The following is a 19007-nucleotide window of genomic DNA, read 5'->3' as shown; positions in this document are numbered from 1 at the left end:
AAGGTTCTTGAATACTGTATGCTTCCGCAGAATCCCAGACTTGAGCTTTACTTATCCTAGCCCACTGAATCAGATTAAGCCAGAAAATAACTAGGTCTTGGCCCCCTTGGCTGCCTTTAATGAAACCATGATGACTGTGAGGGATCAGGGCTTGTAACAAGACTTCCAAATGCCTAGCCTACAATTTTGACTTAAATGTTAGATTCCAGAGGAAGGACAGAAATGGGTCTGTACCCTGCCGGATTATTCAGATTCTGTCCTTTTTGGTATCTATATGATAAAGGTGCTGGAAATTTACCAGTTTTCTCACTTTGTATAAATAACTTGTACAAGACTGGGCCATGTTCATGGACAAAGTGATGCAGAACAGGTAACCCATCAGGTCCAGCCACCCTCCCCTTCGGCATACTTAAAATGGAGTGTTTTGCTGTTTCTAGTGTGATATCTTTATTAAGTTGTACTTTCATTGTGTCTGTCACTTGTGGAAGGGAAATCTAGGCACATAAAAAATTAACAGTAAGTTTATTCTGAAATAGCTTTGTAAATGTGTTAACCATAATTTGATTTATTGTGTGAAGGTTGGTCTGCAGGCATTCCAATCCATTTCTCAGAGCAGGAATTTGCATTTCTTTTCTTTGCTTTAAGTAAGTTTATATGCAAGGGGTTGTGGCCTGTAATATCCCTCGCATTGTAAAAGTTTTTCCATTTTTCCCACCTAGTGTTAAACTGAGCAGCCCTAAATTACTTTCTCATGGTCAAGATCTGTTCCTTCATAACTCAAGATCTACCTCCTTTACTTATGAAATCTACCTTCAGTTCTATTACTTGACTATTATGATTTTCAAATGTTGCTGATTTATCTGGTTTGATGTTGTATGTCAAATCTCAAACAGACCCTTGAATGGCCATTTTGCTTCCTTTGCACATATCTGCCAGTATTGCTGCATCTTCTTAGTATGATGAAATGCATGCCCTTATTGTATCTTTCCTTTTAATAAAGAAATGTCAGACCTCCATGGTGGCTTACATATCCAGTTGTCAATCATACCTAACTCTGCCTATACACGGGAATGATCAGACGTTGGCGCTGTCTTGTGCTCAGTCCAGTTCAGCCTGTTTATCTTAACTGCACTCAGGGGAAAAAAATATTTATTCTGTTAGCTGAGCTATATTCTGAGGCAATATATATAAAGTCATTATCCTCTGGATGAAAGGCTGTCCAGCAATCAGTAGGTTTGTAGTCTTTAATGAAATCCCATGTAGCAGTGAACACTTGTAACTGCTTTTTTTGCACTCCTACGTGTTCCATTTACTTAAGGGTCTAAGGCCACACTAGAGTCCCCTCCAATTACCAGAATTGAATTCCAGCAATGTAATTCCAGAAGAGCATTAGAAAAGTTAATAAGTTTAGGATCATCCAAATTTAGGTTGTAAAAATATTCTAATAGGATTGGTGGGTTATGATTTTTAATTTTAGTCACAACTCATCTGCCGGTTTTATCTTATTTAACAGACTTAGGTGACCAGTTCAGGGATTTATGAACTAAAATTGAGATGTTCCTTTTAGTTGAATGGTCATATCCAGATGCAGCCCATCCTTACTAGTGTTTCTGATTAATATTACAATATTGCTTCTTTAACTTGGTCTGTTATAAGATGTCTACAAGTGGTTTCAGCTTATTCCTCTCATCAAAAGATGCAGTACATTTATGAGGTGTTACTATACCTCTCACATTCCAAGAAATGTTCCTTATAGCACTAGACACATTGTCACTGTTCAATATACTTGAAGACTGACCACATCAGAACCACTGTTAAAGTTAACAGACCAGTATAACATAAACTAGTACCAAAATTGTTTACTTTGAAACTAAATTGCACAAAACATACCAAATAGTCAGTTTAAATTTTGCTTACTACGTAATTATTACATAATAGTGGGGTAGAAGCTGGAACCACCAGGTTGAACAATGAAGCTGCTAACTGTAGAGGTGCACTAGTACCAAAAACTTTGACCAGGGAAGCTTAACAGTATATACTGCATATCTTTGAATATGCTCCCTATTGAAATGTTGGCACTCAAAATGTCATGTGCCAACAAGCCAAAAAAAAAAGAAGACCAAAAACACAGGAGAAGAGTGAGTACTTAAAATCACACTTCACCTTTAAATTCTATTTGCAGGGGAGGCAAGCACCCAGCACCCTCTACCCCCAAGACCAACTCCAAGACTGCCATACCTTGGAGAAAAGGGAATATTCCAAGAGATGGCATCTCAGACTTAGCATCAGGCATTCAATCTCCATATTTTGGGACTTGTTCTAGCGGGTCCTAACATTTCAAATGGTTACCCCTTAAATAAGTTGTCACATTATTAACACTTCAATTTAATATGATTACTTCATCAGGTAGATATCTGTATTATCATCCAGAACGCAACACAGTACAGCATGTAAAAGATACAGCCTTACCTTATTTAAGTTAAAATGTAAAATAGATGGAAATTTGAGATGGCATTTCCCTCCAGTCTCTTTCACCCTTTTGATGACTGGAACAATTAATTTATATTTTAGGGGAAAAAGCATTGCTGTAGTCAGGGGCAGCTTTCAAACTTACCCCACCAAATTGGAATTCAGATCCCAAGTCCCTTGCTTAAGGAAGCATGTATTCTCTTGTCACTATAAGCCAAGGAATGAGCAATTGTAAGCCTATGAATATTTGTGGCCTATGTTAGTTGTTTCATAAAAGCCAAAGGCTCATTCCCTTCCTTTTATTCTGTTATTCCAATAAAACGTAGGTTGTTTCAACAGATGCAATTCTCTAACTCATCTATTTTAGAGTCCAAAACAAAAAAAAGAATTTAATTTATTTTGTAAGTCCAATATTTGAGTAATAGGACATACGTTCATTTTGGGTGAGTAGGTCTTTGTCCTGTTGTGTGAACTTTTCATTGACCTCTTACAAGATCTTTTTTTTAATTTCATGAGGCTTCTTTTGTTTGGTATCTTGAAAAACTATTTGTATTAAGCTGACTATGCTTTTAAGAGCTTCTGCAACCTTGTTTGGTTTGCTGTCTGTCATGTGTCTTGACTGCCATCTCAAGTGCAGCTGAACTGCACACCAGAGTAACAGTCTTGCTTTCTTCCAAAGGAAAGCTTTCTTGCTTCCAAATAAACACTGTAAGTATGCTTCAAGAATGATTATCAGCCCAACATGTCAAGCTGAACTTTGAGTGAGTCTGCAAAAATATAAATAGAGCTTATAACCTCATGCGTTCCAGTGCACACTCCAGCTGTTACAGTAATATTGATTAATTACAATGAAAATTCTTTGGTTATAGTTTTTGTCTGCTTATGATTCACAGCTGTAGAGACCTTCTGTATTTTATTCTTATAAATTCTCTAAATTACTATATTACAAAAGCACTCGGTAAACATTTTTTATTGTCTTTTGATTACTTTCAAAACCTCCTAGTTTAACCCATGTACTGGTAGTCCAAATGACTGTTTATTGGCCAGTTCTAATCACCATGAAATAGTGTTACGAAACAAAGGTTTGCTATACTCACCACTAGGAGACTCCACCTACATCCATCCATCACTGTGTTAAAGACTTGCAGGACATAGTAGCCATCAAAACAAGGGATCCTGGGACAAAGGCACTTCTTCATGGAAGGGAATCTCCATCTATTTGTTTAGTTTGTAGTGCAGGGGCACCATTTATTTGTGTGGCTGAAGCTAGCTATAATCAAAGGAGGTAGCAGAAGTGGAAACTATAAACTCCGTGTTTCAACATTTAATTAATTACTTTATTTAATATATATTAACTGAGATAATGGACTGATACTAGTACCCATTTCAACCATTACCTGGGTAAATTGTTTAAAACAATATAGAAAAAATAAACATAAAAAGTTCAATGAATATAAAGAAATCAGAATTTACTAATTCAGCTTGAAAACACAAAACTATAAAACAGTTATAAGAGCCTAATAGATAAAATAGTAAACAAAACAAAGCAGTGCTGTAAGACAATGAAATAAAGCAATTAAAGTTGTAAAACATTATGTGGGAAGCCAATATATAGTATTGTACAGAGTAAAGCAAAATATTAGGTTAAAGAGGAAAAAAATCATCTAACAGTAGGCCATATAAAGAATTTATCTGCAGATTTGAGTTTTAGGTGAGTAATAGTTTTAGATCTAATATGTTTATGGCCTGAGCAATTTGTGAATGCAGCAAGCAAAACATCCCAAATATTAGTTCTAAGACAGAAAAAGAATAGTCACATATTTTTAAATTATTAAATGATTTCTACAGCAGGGGTACTTCATTAGCTTGTGCCTTTTCTTAGAATAAAGGGCAAATTATTTCTCCAGCCTTTGCATAAAGGAGGGAATACAAAAGTGGAGCTCTGAGCTTTCTTAATTAGGAGGCAGTTAGGTCTGAGACAAGTGAACCAGTGGTGTTCATTTTGGTACCTAGGAGAATAAACCTGCAGGTCCTGCATATTCTTTGAAGAGGCAATAGTAATCAGTGGCAAACTATATTCAACTTTCCTCAAGATTCTTTGTCAGCTCTTAACCAACTACCAGGTGGCTTGGAATGCATCTATTCAGCACAACACCTCTACACACTAACTACAGTCATTCATGCTACCAATTTCATCTCCCAAAATTGCTTATTATTAGGAACACCTTCAATTCATTCATAGCTTGTCCCCATCTCTATCTGTGAGACAAACCGAGCTGAAATTGGTCATCTCAGCTGTTGAAATGAGCGAGGAGACCTGTTTTCAGTTTAACAGCTTTTTTATTAACTGCCACATGGAATGTTACAACGCTGTGTTAACTGCAGTGAGTAGAACACACCCACCTGCAGTTGCTATGGCCAACCAACACATACATAGCATAACCAGATCATTAAACCAACTGATCTACATCCTCTCCTTTTAGTTACTCCTTTGTATGAAAACTAACTCATGCTGTGTATAGCAAAGTTGAACAATAATGACTCAAACTTAAATAATGAATGATGAGCTAGTAAAATAGACGGTATGGAACAAAACGTTCAGCTTTCACCACAGGCTATCTAACATGGCAACTGAATACTAGATAAGTAAGAACCAAAATACAATGCATTAATACATCACATCCTTTTTTTTTTTTTTTTAAGAACAGTATTTGGGGTTAGGCTTACAAATGCGACCTGAGCGTGTCACATAGGGGGTATCGCTGTGTGTCTTCTTGGTGGAAGAGCAAGCTACAGGAACTTGCTGCACACTGGAATGCTGAGTATGCGCAGGCATTGGTTGAAGTGCCTGCCGGGGCCGTGGAGCGAGGGAAGGAGTGTCCAGTGTGGCAGGGTCAGCTGGATGGGAACAACAATCGGCAGGATCGATCTATCGAGGTGGTGGTGGTTCACCAACAGGTAGGATGTGGTGACGATTTCTCCTGTAGATGCCACCATTAGATTCGATGACGTATGAGCGTGGCTCACTGCATACCTCCTTCACTGTGCCCAGGCGGTCGTGTCCCTTAACTGCCTGCAACCTGACCACTTGACCCTCTCTAAGTGGTGATAATGGGCGGCTTGTTGAGTCGTAGTACTGCTTCTGAATGAGCCTTTTCTTTTTAAGTTGCACATTGACCTGTTCCATGTCCTTTGGGGCCTGTTCCAGCAGACTGGTGCTGACAGGAAAAGTTGAGCGAGTCTGCCTGGACATTAGACATTCTGCGGGTGATCCCAGTGTTTTGTCATGCGGAACATTTCTGATGTTCAATAGGTTGAGGAAAACGTCTGTCCCGTCTCTATGAGACCTTTCCATCAGTAGCTTGGCACTGCAGACAGCTCTTTCAGCCAATCCGTTGGACTGGGGGTACTCCGGACTGCTGGTTATGTGGACAAAGTCCCACCGCTGGGCAAACACTTTAAAACGCTGACTGGTGTATTGTCTTGCATTGTCGGAAATCAGGGTGTGAGGTACTCCGTGGATGGAGAAGTGTCTTTTCAGTTTTGTGATCACCGCTGCTGAAGATGTGTCCCAGAGAAGGTCAATTTCAAACCACCCTGAATAGGAGTTGACCAGCACCATGTATTGTTGTCCATGCCATTCGAACATATCCGTGGCGACCGTAGACCAAGGCAGGGCAGGAACCGGATGTAGTTGTAGAGGTTCCTTTTGTTGGTGTGGTCGGGTACTGTTACATACAGAGCAGGAGAGCAGCTCTCTTTCGATGTCTTTGTTCATTACTGGCCAAAATACAGTGCCTCTTGCTCTGTGCTTTGTGGCTTCTAAGCCCGGGTGACCTCTGTGCATAATATTAATATATTCTTGTTGTAGGGAGTCGGGGATGACCGTCCTGTGACCTTTGATGACAACGCCGTTCTCCACTATCAACTCTTCTCTATATGGGAAGAAAGGATGCATAGACGGCGGAACCTGGCAGTCTTTGTTGGGCCAGCCATTCTGAATCACTGTGCTTAGAGTTTGCAGGACCTGGTCCCTTGCCGTGTGGGCTCGTAGCTCCTCCAGCCTGACTGTAGAGATGTAGCTGACAGACATCACCTCGAAGTTGTTATTTGCACTTTGAGTTTGGGACACACTGTTGCTTGGGGCTCGTGACAGAGTATCCGCAAGGTACATGTGCTTATCCCTCTTGTAAACAAGCGTTAGGTCATAAGCTTGTAATTGCAGTAACATCCTCTGTAGGCGAGCTGGGGCAGTGTGGATTGGCTTCTTTAGGATTGTAACAAGGGGCTGATGGTCTGTTTCAACTACTGTGGGTTTTCCGTATATGTAGTCTCTAAACTTGGTACACGCAAACACAACTGACAACAATTCTTTCTCGATTTGTGCGTAGCGTGTCTCGGTATCGGTGAGCATGCGAGATGCGTATGCTACTGGCTTACCACTTTGCAGACATGCAGCACCCAGTCCGTAACGTGAAGCATCACAGGTTAATGTCACTGTCTTCTTTACATCAAAATATGATAGGACTGGTGAGCTGGCTAGGCATGATTTGAGGTGTTCAAATGCTTGTTGATGTTGTGGGAGCCAACACCAGATGGTATCCTTGTGTATTAGGTGCCTGAGCAGTGCTGCAATGCTACTGAGATTTGGGATAAATTTTCCCTGGTAATTTACCATACCAAGGAAACACTGTACAGCCAGGGAATTTTGGGGAACTGGCATATTTGTGATAGCTTCCGTCTTTGTAGGGTCGGCCCTGAGACCTTCTTTCGTGAACATGTGTCACACGTAACAAACTTGATCCAGACAGAACTTACATTTGTGGGGGTTTAGTCGGAGTCTGATCTCTCATGCATGGTCGAACACCTTCTTTAGGTTCGTGTCGTGTTCTGCAGCATCACGACCTCCCACAATGATGTCATCAACTATGATGGCACAAGGGTAGCCAGCGAATAGTTGCTCCACTGAGCGCTGGAAAACCTCACTTGCTGAATTGATGCCAAAAGGCATGTGTAGAAACCTATAGCACCCAAAAGGTGTGCTAAATGTAGTTAGCATTGATGACTTATGGTCGAGCTTTATCTGCCAAAACGAGCTCTTCGCATCAAGCACTGAGAACAGAGTCGCACCTGCCATTTGGGTGGCAACTTCCTCAACACTGCGCATTGGGTAATGGGGTCTCTTTAAAGCTGTGTTTAAGTCTTTAGGATTAATGCACAGCCTTATCTCCTCTTTGTCTTTCTTGTGTGCTACCACCATTGATGAAACCCAGTCTGTGGGCTCAGAGACCACTGTAATGACTCCTTTGCTGGCCATGTTATCAAGTTCTGACTTAACTCGGGCTTGCATAGCTATAGGAATGCGGTGCGCTGGCCGGATGACGGGCTGCACCTCAGGATCTAGAGTCATGGAATATATTATTGGAAGTTCTCCAAGCTCGTCGTTGAATACATCATCATACTGTTCCCGGACATTTTTTGTAAAATCAGTGTCAGGCTCTGTACTGACCTGGTGGACATGAGGGCTCAGTGTGAGAAGTCCTAGACATACATATGCTCGAAACCCCAGCAGTGGCACAACATCACGATCCACAAGGAAGAACGGTAGTAAGTGTTGTTGTCCATCCAGTGACAGAGAAAGTGTAGCAAAACTGGCTGTTTCGATCTTGCTGCCTCCGTAGGCCACTAGGTTTATTGTTTTATTGCATGTCAAAATCTGTCCCTCATACAGCTGGAGAAAAGTGCTTTTTGCCATCACATTACATTTTGCCTCCGTGTCGATTTTCATTTTAATAGGCTTATCTCGTACATACAGGGTGACAAATCCTTCATCCTGGTACTCTACTTGGGTATTTACATTGTCCACAACTGCAATGGGCTCGACACCGTCTACATAGAACGTGTCATCAGTGTTGATGTCCGGCTGCTCCAGCTCTAGCTGATGCACGGGTTGTTTGTTACGGTATTCTTTAACAAAACTTTTCCTTTTAGGATGTTCATGTTGAGGCTTGGATCTGCAACATTTTTTGTAGTGGTTCCATTTTTGACATTTGTGGCATTGCTGGCCAAACGCAGGACATTTGTCTCGCTGTGCAGCATGGTTGCCTCCACAATTGTTGCATTTCCTGACGAGTTTTACATCCTGCCCGCTTACAGGCTTATAATTTGTCCTGGGATGCCATCTGGTGGAGCCTGGCTGCAGTGCATCCACCGTTGCAGCCGGCTGTTTGGCCAGAGCCCTAGTATTCTCCTCAGTCATTTCATAAACACGACAGATAGAAATGGCTTTGGATAGGGTCAAGTCACTGTCACGTAAAAGGGCCTTCCTTATACTGTCATTATTTATGCCACAAACAATCCTGTCACAGATTAACTCATCTGTTAAATCTCCAAAATGACAACTTTTGGCTTTAATCTTTAAATCACTAATAAAAGACTCAATAGTCTCACCTTGTCTCTGATTTCGGGAATGAAACTTGTGTCTCTCCATTATTTTATTATATTGTGGGTTGCACATTTCCCGAAATTTCTTTTTTAAACAGTTGGGGTCCTCTCTGGACTCTGCTGGATGAATAATGGCTCCGTCCTGCCCGTCTCTTGCGGTTGGCACCCTAATTTCTGCAGCATAGACAAACGAGCATTCCCTTTCGATGGCTTCTGTCCCTGCTAGATTGAGGAGGATATAAGCTTTCGTTTTGTCTAGTTTATCTGAGTGGGCCGCCTCAATAAAGATGTCATACTCCCTTTCAAATACGCGCCAATTTTCAGCAACGTCTCCATCGAAGACGAGCGGGTCTGGTCTGCGAAATCCTTCCGCCATGCTCTGTTAGCCCATTAGCCACTTGTAACGTGTACCTCTTTTTTTTTTTTCTTCTTGAACGAGGAAAAATGATGAAAAAATGCTCATTGGCGAGCAACTTCTGACACCATGTTGAAATGAGTGAGGAGACCTGTTTTCAGTTTAACAGCTTCTTTATTAACTGCCACATGGAATGTTACAATGCTGTGTTAACTGCAGTGAGTAGAACACGCCCACCTGCAGTTGCTATGGCGAATCAACACATACATAGCATAACCAGATCATTAAACCAACTGATCTACATCAGCTCTTGTTTTCCTCCTGTTTTTTGGCAGTAGTGGTTCTAGCAATATGGCTAAAATCACCTGATAACTGCTCCTTTAGTTACCAGGATCCATTCCTTTGGAATCTATAACCTGGTTGGTTAAGGACATCCTAAGTGCAAAGCAGCTTTAAGCCTTTTTCTATCTCCCTTTGTTTACAGCACCTTCCCTGACTTTTCATACCAATATTGGTAATTTTCACAACTTGTTTACGCAGCACTACAGCCTATCTTATGTCATACTTATTATTCCTGATTATAATGCTTAATTATTTTAGCTAGATTATATTTATACCGATTTTGTATTTGTTTCATCTTCATGTATAATTTTACTCAATTTAGGTTCTAGCTTGTGCACTTCTTAGGTTTAGGAAGTCTAATGAACTTGAACTTCAAGCTGGAACATTATTATGCCTTTGCAAAAATCTGGTTTTAGGTTCTTGCTGCTGACTCCAAGTAACTATTGGGTTTTCTGTATCTAAAGAGCATTTCCTTAACTGTAGCTTTAACATGAGCTAGAAATGCTTGGGTAAGGCAGGAATCCAACCAGAACACTTATGTCTGAAATGAAATGACAGCATTAATTTTCTTTCAGAAGAAGTAAATTATTCTCAGTCAGATAGAACATGAGTCTAGCAGGGTCTCTGACCACATGCCTTAGTTCTTATTTCATTTTATATCTTTACTTGAAACCAGCTGAAGTAGTTGTCTATGCCCTTTTGTTAATAAGAGTTTATTGGAATGACATGAGGTTGTGAACCAGATAATCTGACATGACACAAGACAGCGGAGGGCTATGTATGGCTAGGGAGTGAAAAAAAGCCAAAAAATGCAGTGAGGCTAAGAACACTGCCTTTGGAAACCACAGACTTAATCGTAGCTCTTAAAGACAATGGTGAACAGACTCTGACATGAAATGATCTGATAGAAAACCTAAAAAGCAGTTAACAACACCTGAGTGAAAGCCTGCAATATTCACAGAGCTAAATAGAAACCAGGCAGTAACCAAATCCAAGGCTTTGGTCATCTGCATAAAGAAGGCAGTGTCTCGATATTGAACAGAACACTATCTGTGGTAGAAGCCACTGTATCAAAGAAATTCCATAATATTTGCAGGACAGTTTTGCCAGACTTAAAACCATGTTAGCATGTGCAATGCAGATTATATTTGTTAAGATAAACTGTAATTTGTTGAAAGACAGTCTCTTCAGGTAGTTCATCAACAGAAGATGGACGAAAGTGAAGTCAGCAGTACAACAAGCAGAAGAAACTTCAGAGAAATTATAAATGAGAGCATCGAAAAAAGAGGGAAATGTACTTCAGCTGAGAAAGTAATCGAAGATGTGCATAAACAATATGCTTATGTTCTCTTTGTACAGTTTTATGTACTGGAAGTGAAATACTTGTAGATCTGTGTGTATCTTTACCCTAGTCATCCACTGTAGCTAGATCGCATGTGCATATAACTACTGGGCATGTGCAAGATCAGTGCCATTTTGTATAGTCAGCCAGAGTGAATGCAGTCATGAATGGAGATGCACATGTGAGTGTGTCTGAAGTAATAGGTGAATCAGTTAGCTTAAGGACTTGTTCCAGATACAGTTCCTGATGTGTTTATGTATAGTAAATATCATGAACCCATTACAATGCTTTATTGTCTCTTTTGAATACACGAGACACGTGACAATATCTTTGTTCCCAGGGCTGCCATGACCAAGGGGGCTGCCTAAAAGGGAAAAAAACTAATGTTAAAGTCAACAACTTGAAATAAAAAGGAGGAAGATGTTAACCCAATTTGCGCAGCCTGGTGGCACAGGGGAATGATGCACTGAACAAAGTGAGTTGCTCCCTTTTAAGATCATTTGGAAACAGGAACCTTAACTGAGTTGACAAAAACAGAATTATATATATGCTAGGGTGTGAAACTTCAAGATATAGGGTTTACCTTTTTCTAAAAGCTCCTTGAGTTGGAGAAGTATATCATTTTCCCCTGCTTTCCTAATTCATGCAACATATACATGTGACCTTGGCATTTGTTAGATCACTTGATAAGTGATCAGCTATTCACAAATAATCGTGAGGCAGCTATTGCATTAGATGTACAATCTGTCTTACTCTGTGTGTGACGTTCAATGGATATTCTGGTTGAATGGCTCAGAAAAACAGTAAAAGCGATGCTAATCTTGTCTTCTTATTCAGACTTTGTGGACAGGTCATAGCTGGCATGTATCAGGAATCTTAATTAATGCAGAGAACAAGATTTGGTGGAAAATGGTAAAGTAAGTGATTTCTGCTTGTCATTGGAAACCAGCAAAAAAGACTAGCTTGCAGAGGAAGCAAAGAGAAAGGTATATGCCTGGCTGTCAATCCCAGTTTGTCACTGCCATTAATGTTAATTTCATAGTCATCTAATGGCTCCTGTTATGGCAATTTCAACCTGGAAGTGCACAGAGAAACTACAACAAATGTACTATCTGGAAAGTAACAGGAGATTAATAAATAAACATACTTTTTTTTTTTTTTTTTTTTTGAAATTCTCTTTATTGTAAATTTAAAAATAAGTAAGTTATTTTCTTGTCTCTAATTTGGAGAAAAATATTTATGTCTGCTATGAGCTTTACAGAGCAATACCCAATCAACTAAAAACACTGAATTTACTAAATTTCCATTTAAGAAATCATTATAACTCAGCTTATTATTATTAGCTTTCATTTTTGATTTAAAAGAAAAAAATGAAGCTACTCTGTTACTGCAAACGCATTTCAAAGAACATAAAAGAAATCTGACAGCTGGTACACAAAATCCCATGATGCAGTTCAGATGGAAGCATTTTGACTAATTGATTTTGCAGTCATACAAAGTAGATAGGGAAGTATGGTGTTTTCTTTAATTAAGGTACTAAATGGAGTAGTTGGGATAATTAAATTACAAAAAAACTGATGAGTAGTACATGAAATGCTGCACCCAGGTCACCTGAAAACTCTCCTGTGGAATTTAACTGCTGCAGAAGTAATTTATTTTATGTAACCTTGTCTGGGCATCTGTCTGAAGTACTGAGAGATGTTGAGGTCATGTGTGACACTCCGTTAAGGGGGTCTCCCAACATGAACTGGAGATGTGTCCATTCTAATGAATAGTGTGTGACAAGTATGAGTCTAAAGGTTAAAATAAAAATGTTGAGCAAATGAAGCATAATTTCACTGTCGGAATGGTCTCAAGGTTCTTCTCACCTTGCCCCTACCTTTTAAGCAAGCATTAGATTTTAAAAGTATCAACTTTATACACTCTGTACTGCAACAAGATTATGACAAGAGTAAATGCTGGTTCTGTGATGGAGATAATATGAATTCTGTAGTCACTGGGTGTGTTACATTTTTACAGCATTTAAGAGGTACACTATATTAGCTGCACAGCATAAAAACACTTACAGTTACTGTAGTAGTTAATGCCCAGGGTGTATAATACATTTCCAGGATGTATACAAATATTGTATGTTTCACTTGATGAGATGAAATCAGGGTGCAGTAGCATTATACTTACAGATATAATAGTAGTCATGTCCTGCATGGAACTCATAGCCTAGGGAAAAGGCACTGTACCGCTGAAACTTCTCCGAGAACTTGATAGGACTGTGGGGTGAATGTGGCCGATTGCACTCCCATCGTTTGAAGCCCTGGCTAATGTTGCACGTACGGTAGCCTTCATAGTTCACCATGTAGAGGATATACTGTTCCATGCGATGCTCAGGGACAGACTCATTGTAATGAGGGCAGTAGATGTCCAGGTAATCATTGACTTCAACCTCTACAGTGTATCCTTCCCTCCGCAAGCTAGGAGACACAAATAGGAGAAAAATGGATATTAAAGAAATTCATGAAATGTAAGAAATTAAAACAAGATTTTTTTTAACAAGAGTAGCTGATGTTTCTCTGCAGTACCTTTAATGCTAGCTTAAGGAATAACAGTGTCTGCAATAAGTACATGAGGCATCTCTTTCACAACTCTGTGGACTATAATCAAAAGCTTAATCACCGAGTCAGGAAAATACTGCGTCTTATTGACTTTTTGTAAATGTATACAGCCTGTTTGTCTAGCTGACACCTCAGTGAAGGCAGACTGGTTTTAACACAAAGCTATTATCAACTACCATGTGCTAACATGCTACACAAATGTTGTTGCATATTCTAGACAATTTCATTCAATGGGGGCATGTAATTTAGCTATACATGGAAATAAAAATGGCTGACTTCACTGCCATCTGTATATCAGCCACACTACATTCATTCAGTATTCCTTACAACAACCATTCTCATGAGATCTACACTATTCAGTGAAGCTACCTAAAATCTTCAGAGACAGTATCACAGCAAATACAAGTGACAGAAGTATGAGTGAAATGACTGGCAGACTGCATTTCTTAAGGTAAGACCTGTGAGTACTTGATTTATTTTCCTCTGGTAATTGGTGAAGAGGGTTAAGGCTTTGAGCTCTTGTTTCTGTGATACAGGGTTTGATTTTCTCAGTCCTCACTTGCCTACTATGTGAACTTGTGCAAGTCACTTAAACAGATATTGCTCCTGAAAAGGCCCGGTGGGCTTACCAGGTTAATAAATGCGTACTGTTGTTATTATTACTTTCAGCAATAACCTTGAAACCTTTGCTGGCAGTTTCTGTTCAGAGTCACAATGTATACGAACTATGACTGTGAAAACTGAACCCAGGTTTGAAGCATGTAGTTGGTTGTCATAAGAAGTGTTGACAATTCTATGAGTGAATGTATATTGCTGGACAGTAAAAGGAAGAATAAGCTCTAATAAATCGAATCTGAATCAGATGTTGGTAAATCATTATTAATGAACCATCATTATGATTTCAGAGTATATTATTTGGTGGTTAGTTTTGTTAAATCATATTTCAACAGTTATGTGAACAATGTAAAATAATTCAAGTAAAACTTTGCCTGTGGCCGAGGCATATTCTTTGCAATATCAGTTGTGCTGAAGTCCAATGACTAGCAACTGAATTTCTGTGTCTGGATATTTGTTTGCTGCTCCCCCAAATAAAAAGAAGTAAACATTCTGCTGACAAACTACCTACAGTCTGTACAGCTGCAAAATACATATGAAAGGAAGTAAATTCCATTTCCATCCATCTGTAATTATTCCTAATGTAGTTTCCTGTTATTACTGTAACAGACCTGACAAGATGAAATACGTTTGAAGTAAAGGGGCTTATTATACTGTCCTGATGAACTGTAATAACTTTTTACATCTCTGAATCTTATATAAAGAATATGGCAAATGTAGTCACAGTATCATTTTACTTCTCTTCAATGATAAGTGGTGGGTGTGATTTAAAGCATCTAAGGAGCTTTGGCCTGCCAATGTAGATATGACGCTGGCAGGCTTACAAAAGGAGTGGAACTGGCCAGTCACAAAGCGTCTTTCTCATGTGTGTGTGCATGTGTGTGTTTGTGTGTGTGTGTGTGTGTGTGTCTGTGTGTTTGAATTATTCTTAGAAAAGTATTCGCAAGTGTTATAACCACCACTTGGGAAAGCAGGACAGTACCCAGGGTGGCATCCATTTGGCAGAAAGGAGGTTACAAGTTTCTTTGCAGTGTACACATAAGCACGGCCTATACCCACTGGCAGTTCAAAGGAATTGGATCAGTAAAGACAGGGTCACCTAGGACATAGCAAAATATCATATGTTCAGACCGGCCTTCTTAATCTTACTGAAATGCCCCAGAAACAGACAGATGGCACAACTCATCTGTTCTCTTCTGTATCTAACAGTGCTCTTTTATGAATTCCTGCATAATATTAGGGTTCCATTTGTGTCTTGCTCACAAAATTACAGCAGCTTCAAAGTGGCTGGTCTCTTGCAAATGTAATATATGTAAAATTGCTATTTTCATTAATCACTCTTCCTGCTTATGCATTTGCAAAGTACTGTCTTTAACATCATCTTTGATACTCTTTTCTTGGCCTGTTAATAAAATTGCAACTAAATAAATAAAGTGTATAAACATCATGCAGACAAATAATCTGCATTTATCATACTGTGAGCGGCACTGAAGAACAGGATTAATCGGGGGTCTGAAAGGAAATGGCTGGATGGTTGGTTATTAGTAGAACTGAACTTCTCAATGATGGTTGTTCTCATTTCAGGGAGATGCCAACTCTGGCTCAGAAGAACCTGACATATAGCATTACCTAATAAATTTCTGCCTTCCTGCTTTCTAAATGGAGTTTGATTATTGGTAGTATTTCAACCTTCAGTACTTGGTTCTTCCTACATTTCTTTCAAATATGATGTTTGCACATCCTCGCTGTTTAAGTGTGAGTTATCACAAGGTGCTCTTGTCCTTTCACATCCCAGTGACATTTCATATGTGAACTGGTTTTCCGACAAACAAACTGTCTATGGGTATGTGCACCATGTGTGAATGACTGTTTTCATGCATTCTAGAACAGGATGGCACCCTATGCAGCTGTGCCTTGCTCCCATTTTGGAATGCCAGGATTGGCTCTGTCTCTACCACTGCACTGAACAGGATTAGGCAGATACTGGTGAATGAATAAATGAATAAACACACACACATGCACACGCACATGTATATGCACACATACACACACACACACACACGCACGTACACACACACACACACGCACACACGCACACACGCACACACACACACACACACACACATCCACACACAATTATGCTCTTGCATCCACGAGCACACACACACACACACACACACACACACACACACACACACACACACACACACACACACACACACCAAAAGAATATGCCTTATGAACAAGACCTTGTATTAGTTGACTCAGTTTAAAGGCTTTATTTTTACTTTTTGTTATTTAATTTTACATTTGCTAAGTGGAAAAGTGCACTGGTGCAAGGATCACTTCCATGCATAGTCCCACACACCTTGTCAAGAACTTTTAAGCAACATCAAAGTGTAACATCAGTTGATATGAGCTACAGAATGGTAAGAAAATAAAAGAAATGTTGATGTATTTTATAGATATCAGCTAAGTTTTCTGCTATCCCTTCAGTTCCACTGCTGTACTCCTTCTGCCACATATTACAAGTATCACCTGGAGTTCTCTGATGAGCCAGACACATCTTCTTCACGTAACACTTGAAGCTCCTCACCTGCCTGTGAAGTAATACTTCCTCTTGACGGACATAAATTATCCCCGTTTTAGTTGAGACTCCAGTTCTACCTTTTCTCTACACTACTTCCATCAATTTTCTTTAGCTCTGCTCCATCCCCAGTTGTTTGGTACAAAAATACATTGGCATTCCTTTTTCTTATTCACGGTACACATTCCTTTTGGCTTACCCTTTCCACAGACTCCTGTTGCCATTTTAATAATCCACTGTTTTTGTTTCATTTAGACTTTTTGTTTTCCTTTTATTACTCAACATGTCATTACTTCACTTGGACATGTAGCTGGATGTAATTCAAAATGCTGATTGTGTCAAAACAGGTTTTATAGTAATAATTCATTAATATTCCTTTCACCAAATACAGAAAGGCATTAACATCATGGAGGCTTCTACACAGTGGTCACTGCATGCCAGGCATAGCACTACCGTGCTGATCAGGTTTTGTTATTGATAGAATGAGTCACTCACCACAATCGCGACCCAGCATTTTATATTTTCTGACTGCCAGAAATAAGAGGTGCTGTTGTGCTAGTGCACTAACATTGTTCTCACCAAAATGCAGCTATTTTACTGTGTGTCAGTAGCATGGCCTGATCCTTAACGGTGTTGCTTTGTGGTCAAAAGATACAGCTCCATGCTTCACTTGAACCATGCAAACCTGACATTTTGTCTATCTCTTAGCTGCTGCTTCATAACACGCTTATGCAGGAATGAAATGTATTCCTGGTATGCTGCTTTCTGGTAGCATTTTCTGTATTTTCATATGCCCCTCTTCTGATACACATTCTCAAATGTTACATATCCACTGATTCTATGACCTATAACCCATGTTGGTGTGCACTGATTATGACTTTGTATGCTGTCTATCTTTGGGTAGTACATATTTATGTTGTGCAGCCAATATGGCTGTCCCATATCCATATGTTAAACAACTGAGGGAATTTGCTTATATGTTAGTTTGCTTCAGGTATATCTGTGTCTTTACCATACCTGAGTCAAACCTACTAGATGCACAAGTTTGCTGTGTGCGCATTTCTCATAACCGACATTCTTAGATCAAGAAATTGCTTTGTAAAAAAACTGTTATTGTACTATGCTGTTTTTTACTTGGTTTGATGTGGTCTTGTAGAACTCTGCTTTTCAGCAAACTTAGTAACCTTACCCTTATTCCATTATTTCTGTGGATGAAAAAATATTGGTATGTGTTTTCAGTTTACCTGCATGACACCAGAATCTGTCTACATACGGGGTCACAGCATATATATGTTCATAGGTTCATAGGTAAGCACTAGACTAGCTGCCCTTGTAGGCCATTTTAAGCCTAGCTCAGGCTGTGCTTGAAATAATCTATCCCATTTAGTTATAGCTTGGTCTTACCCAATCTCTTTAATATCCATGGGTTAGATTCCAGGTTGGGACATCTGCCCACCCAGGAGGTATAAGGTGCCTTTCAGAAATTGCTTGACTGTGGTGTAGATGCTCTTGTTCCCAGAATGCATGATCAGCTGCATAGGAGTGACTGTCCCCAACCCCCTCCCCCGGGTTGTGTATGTACTGCATAAGTATGGTATTGTCTGTGATTGACTTCAGTGTCCCTTGCACTCATACTGACTTGAATGATTTTACAGCACGTAACTGCCAGCATATACTTGCGATTTATGTGCAGGTACCTCCACAGCATTTCCATAAGGCCTGTAATCTGAAGTTCATGTTGTGAACTCCTCAGGCCTAGTCTGAGGTACCTGTGGTCATGGGCTGATTGGAAATGGTCGATATGAAGGGAATACCCTGATTTATTTTGATCTGTACTACACATAAGGTTAGTTACCTTTTTAACAAAGGGCATTACTGATACAATATCTTCAAAATAAGCTGTCTGTTGGCTCCGTATGTTCTCCAGGAACAAATGTAATTTTATAATGTGTAACATCTCTAAGGAGAACACCCAAACAATGGATACCATGTGCCTCCTGATGCCCAAGGTTTGTCTGATAGGCCATTTGAATCTCTTTGCCATGGTCAGAAATAGGTTGGTCAAATACTGCACCTTCTCCATGAGGAGGAAGATTCTGCAGGGGTGATATTCAGAAATGCATAGAGGAATACTATTCTCTGGAAAGGATACAGATTTTATTTTTGCAGGTTGTGGGTGAAGTTTAGGCTGCTTTCTTATTGCATAATATGTTAGTGCATCAGTGAGTCCTGCCAGCAAGGGTA

At 39.7% G+C, this 19007-nt stretch overlaps 1 protein-coding gene across 1 annotated transcript in view; it reads right to left on the bottom strand.

Annotated features, from left to right (window-relative positions):
- Nucleotides 1-13414, bottom strand: part of EFNA3 (ephrin A3) — a 299810-nt gene extending 286396 nt beyond the window's left edge. Inside the window, exon 1 of the mRNA XM_044080140.1 lies at nt 13131-13414. Coding sequence (XP_043936075.1) covers nt 13131-13326 — 196 coding nt within the window. The 5' untranslated portion in view covers nt 13327-13414. The remainder of the gene's footprint in view (nt 1-13130) is intronic.
- Between the last annotated feature and the right edge of the window lie 5593 nt (nt 13415-19007).

Source organism: Protopterus annectens, chromosome 8.part0, assembly GCF_019279795.1.
Source record: "Protopterus annectens isolate FY-2018-M chromosome 8.part0, PAN1.0, whole genome shotgun sequence".
Lineage (NCBI taxonomy): Eukaryota > Metazoa > Chordata > Ceratodontiformes > Protopteridae > Protopterus > Protopterus annectens.
This window is presented reverse-complemented; position numbering and strand designations above follow the sequence as displayed.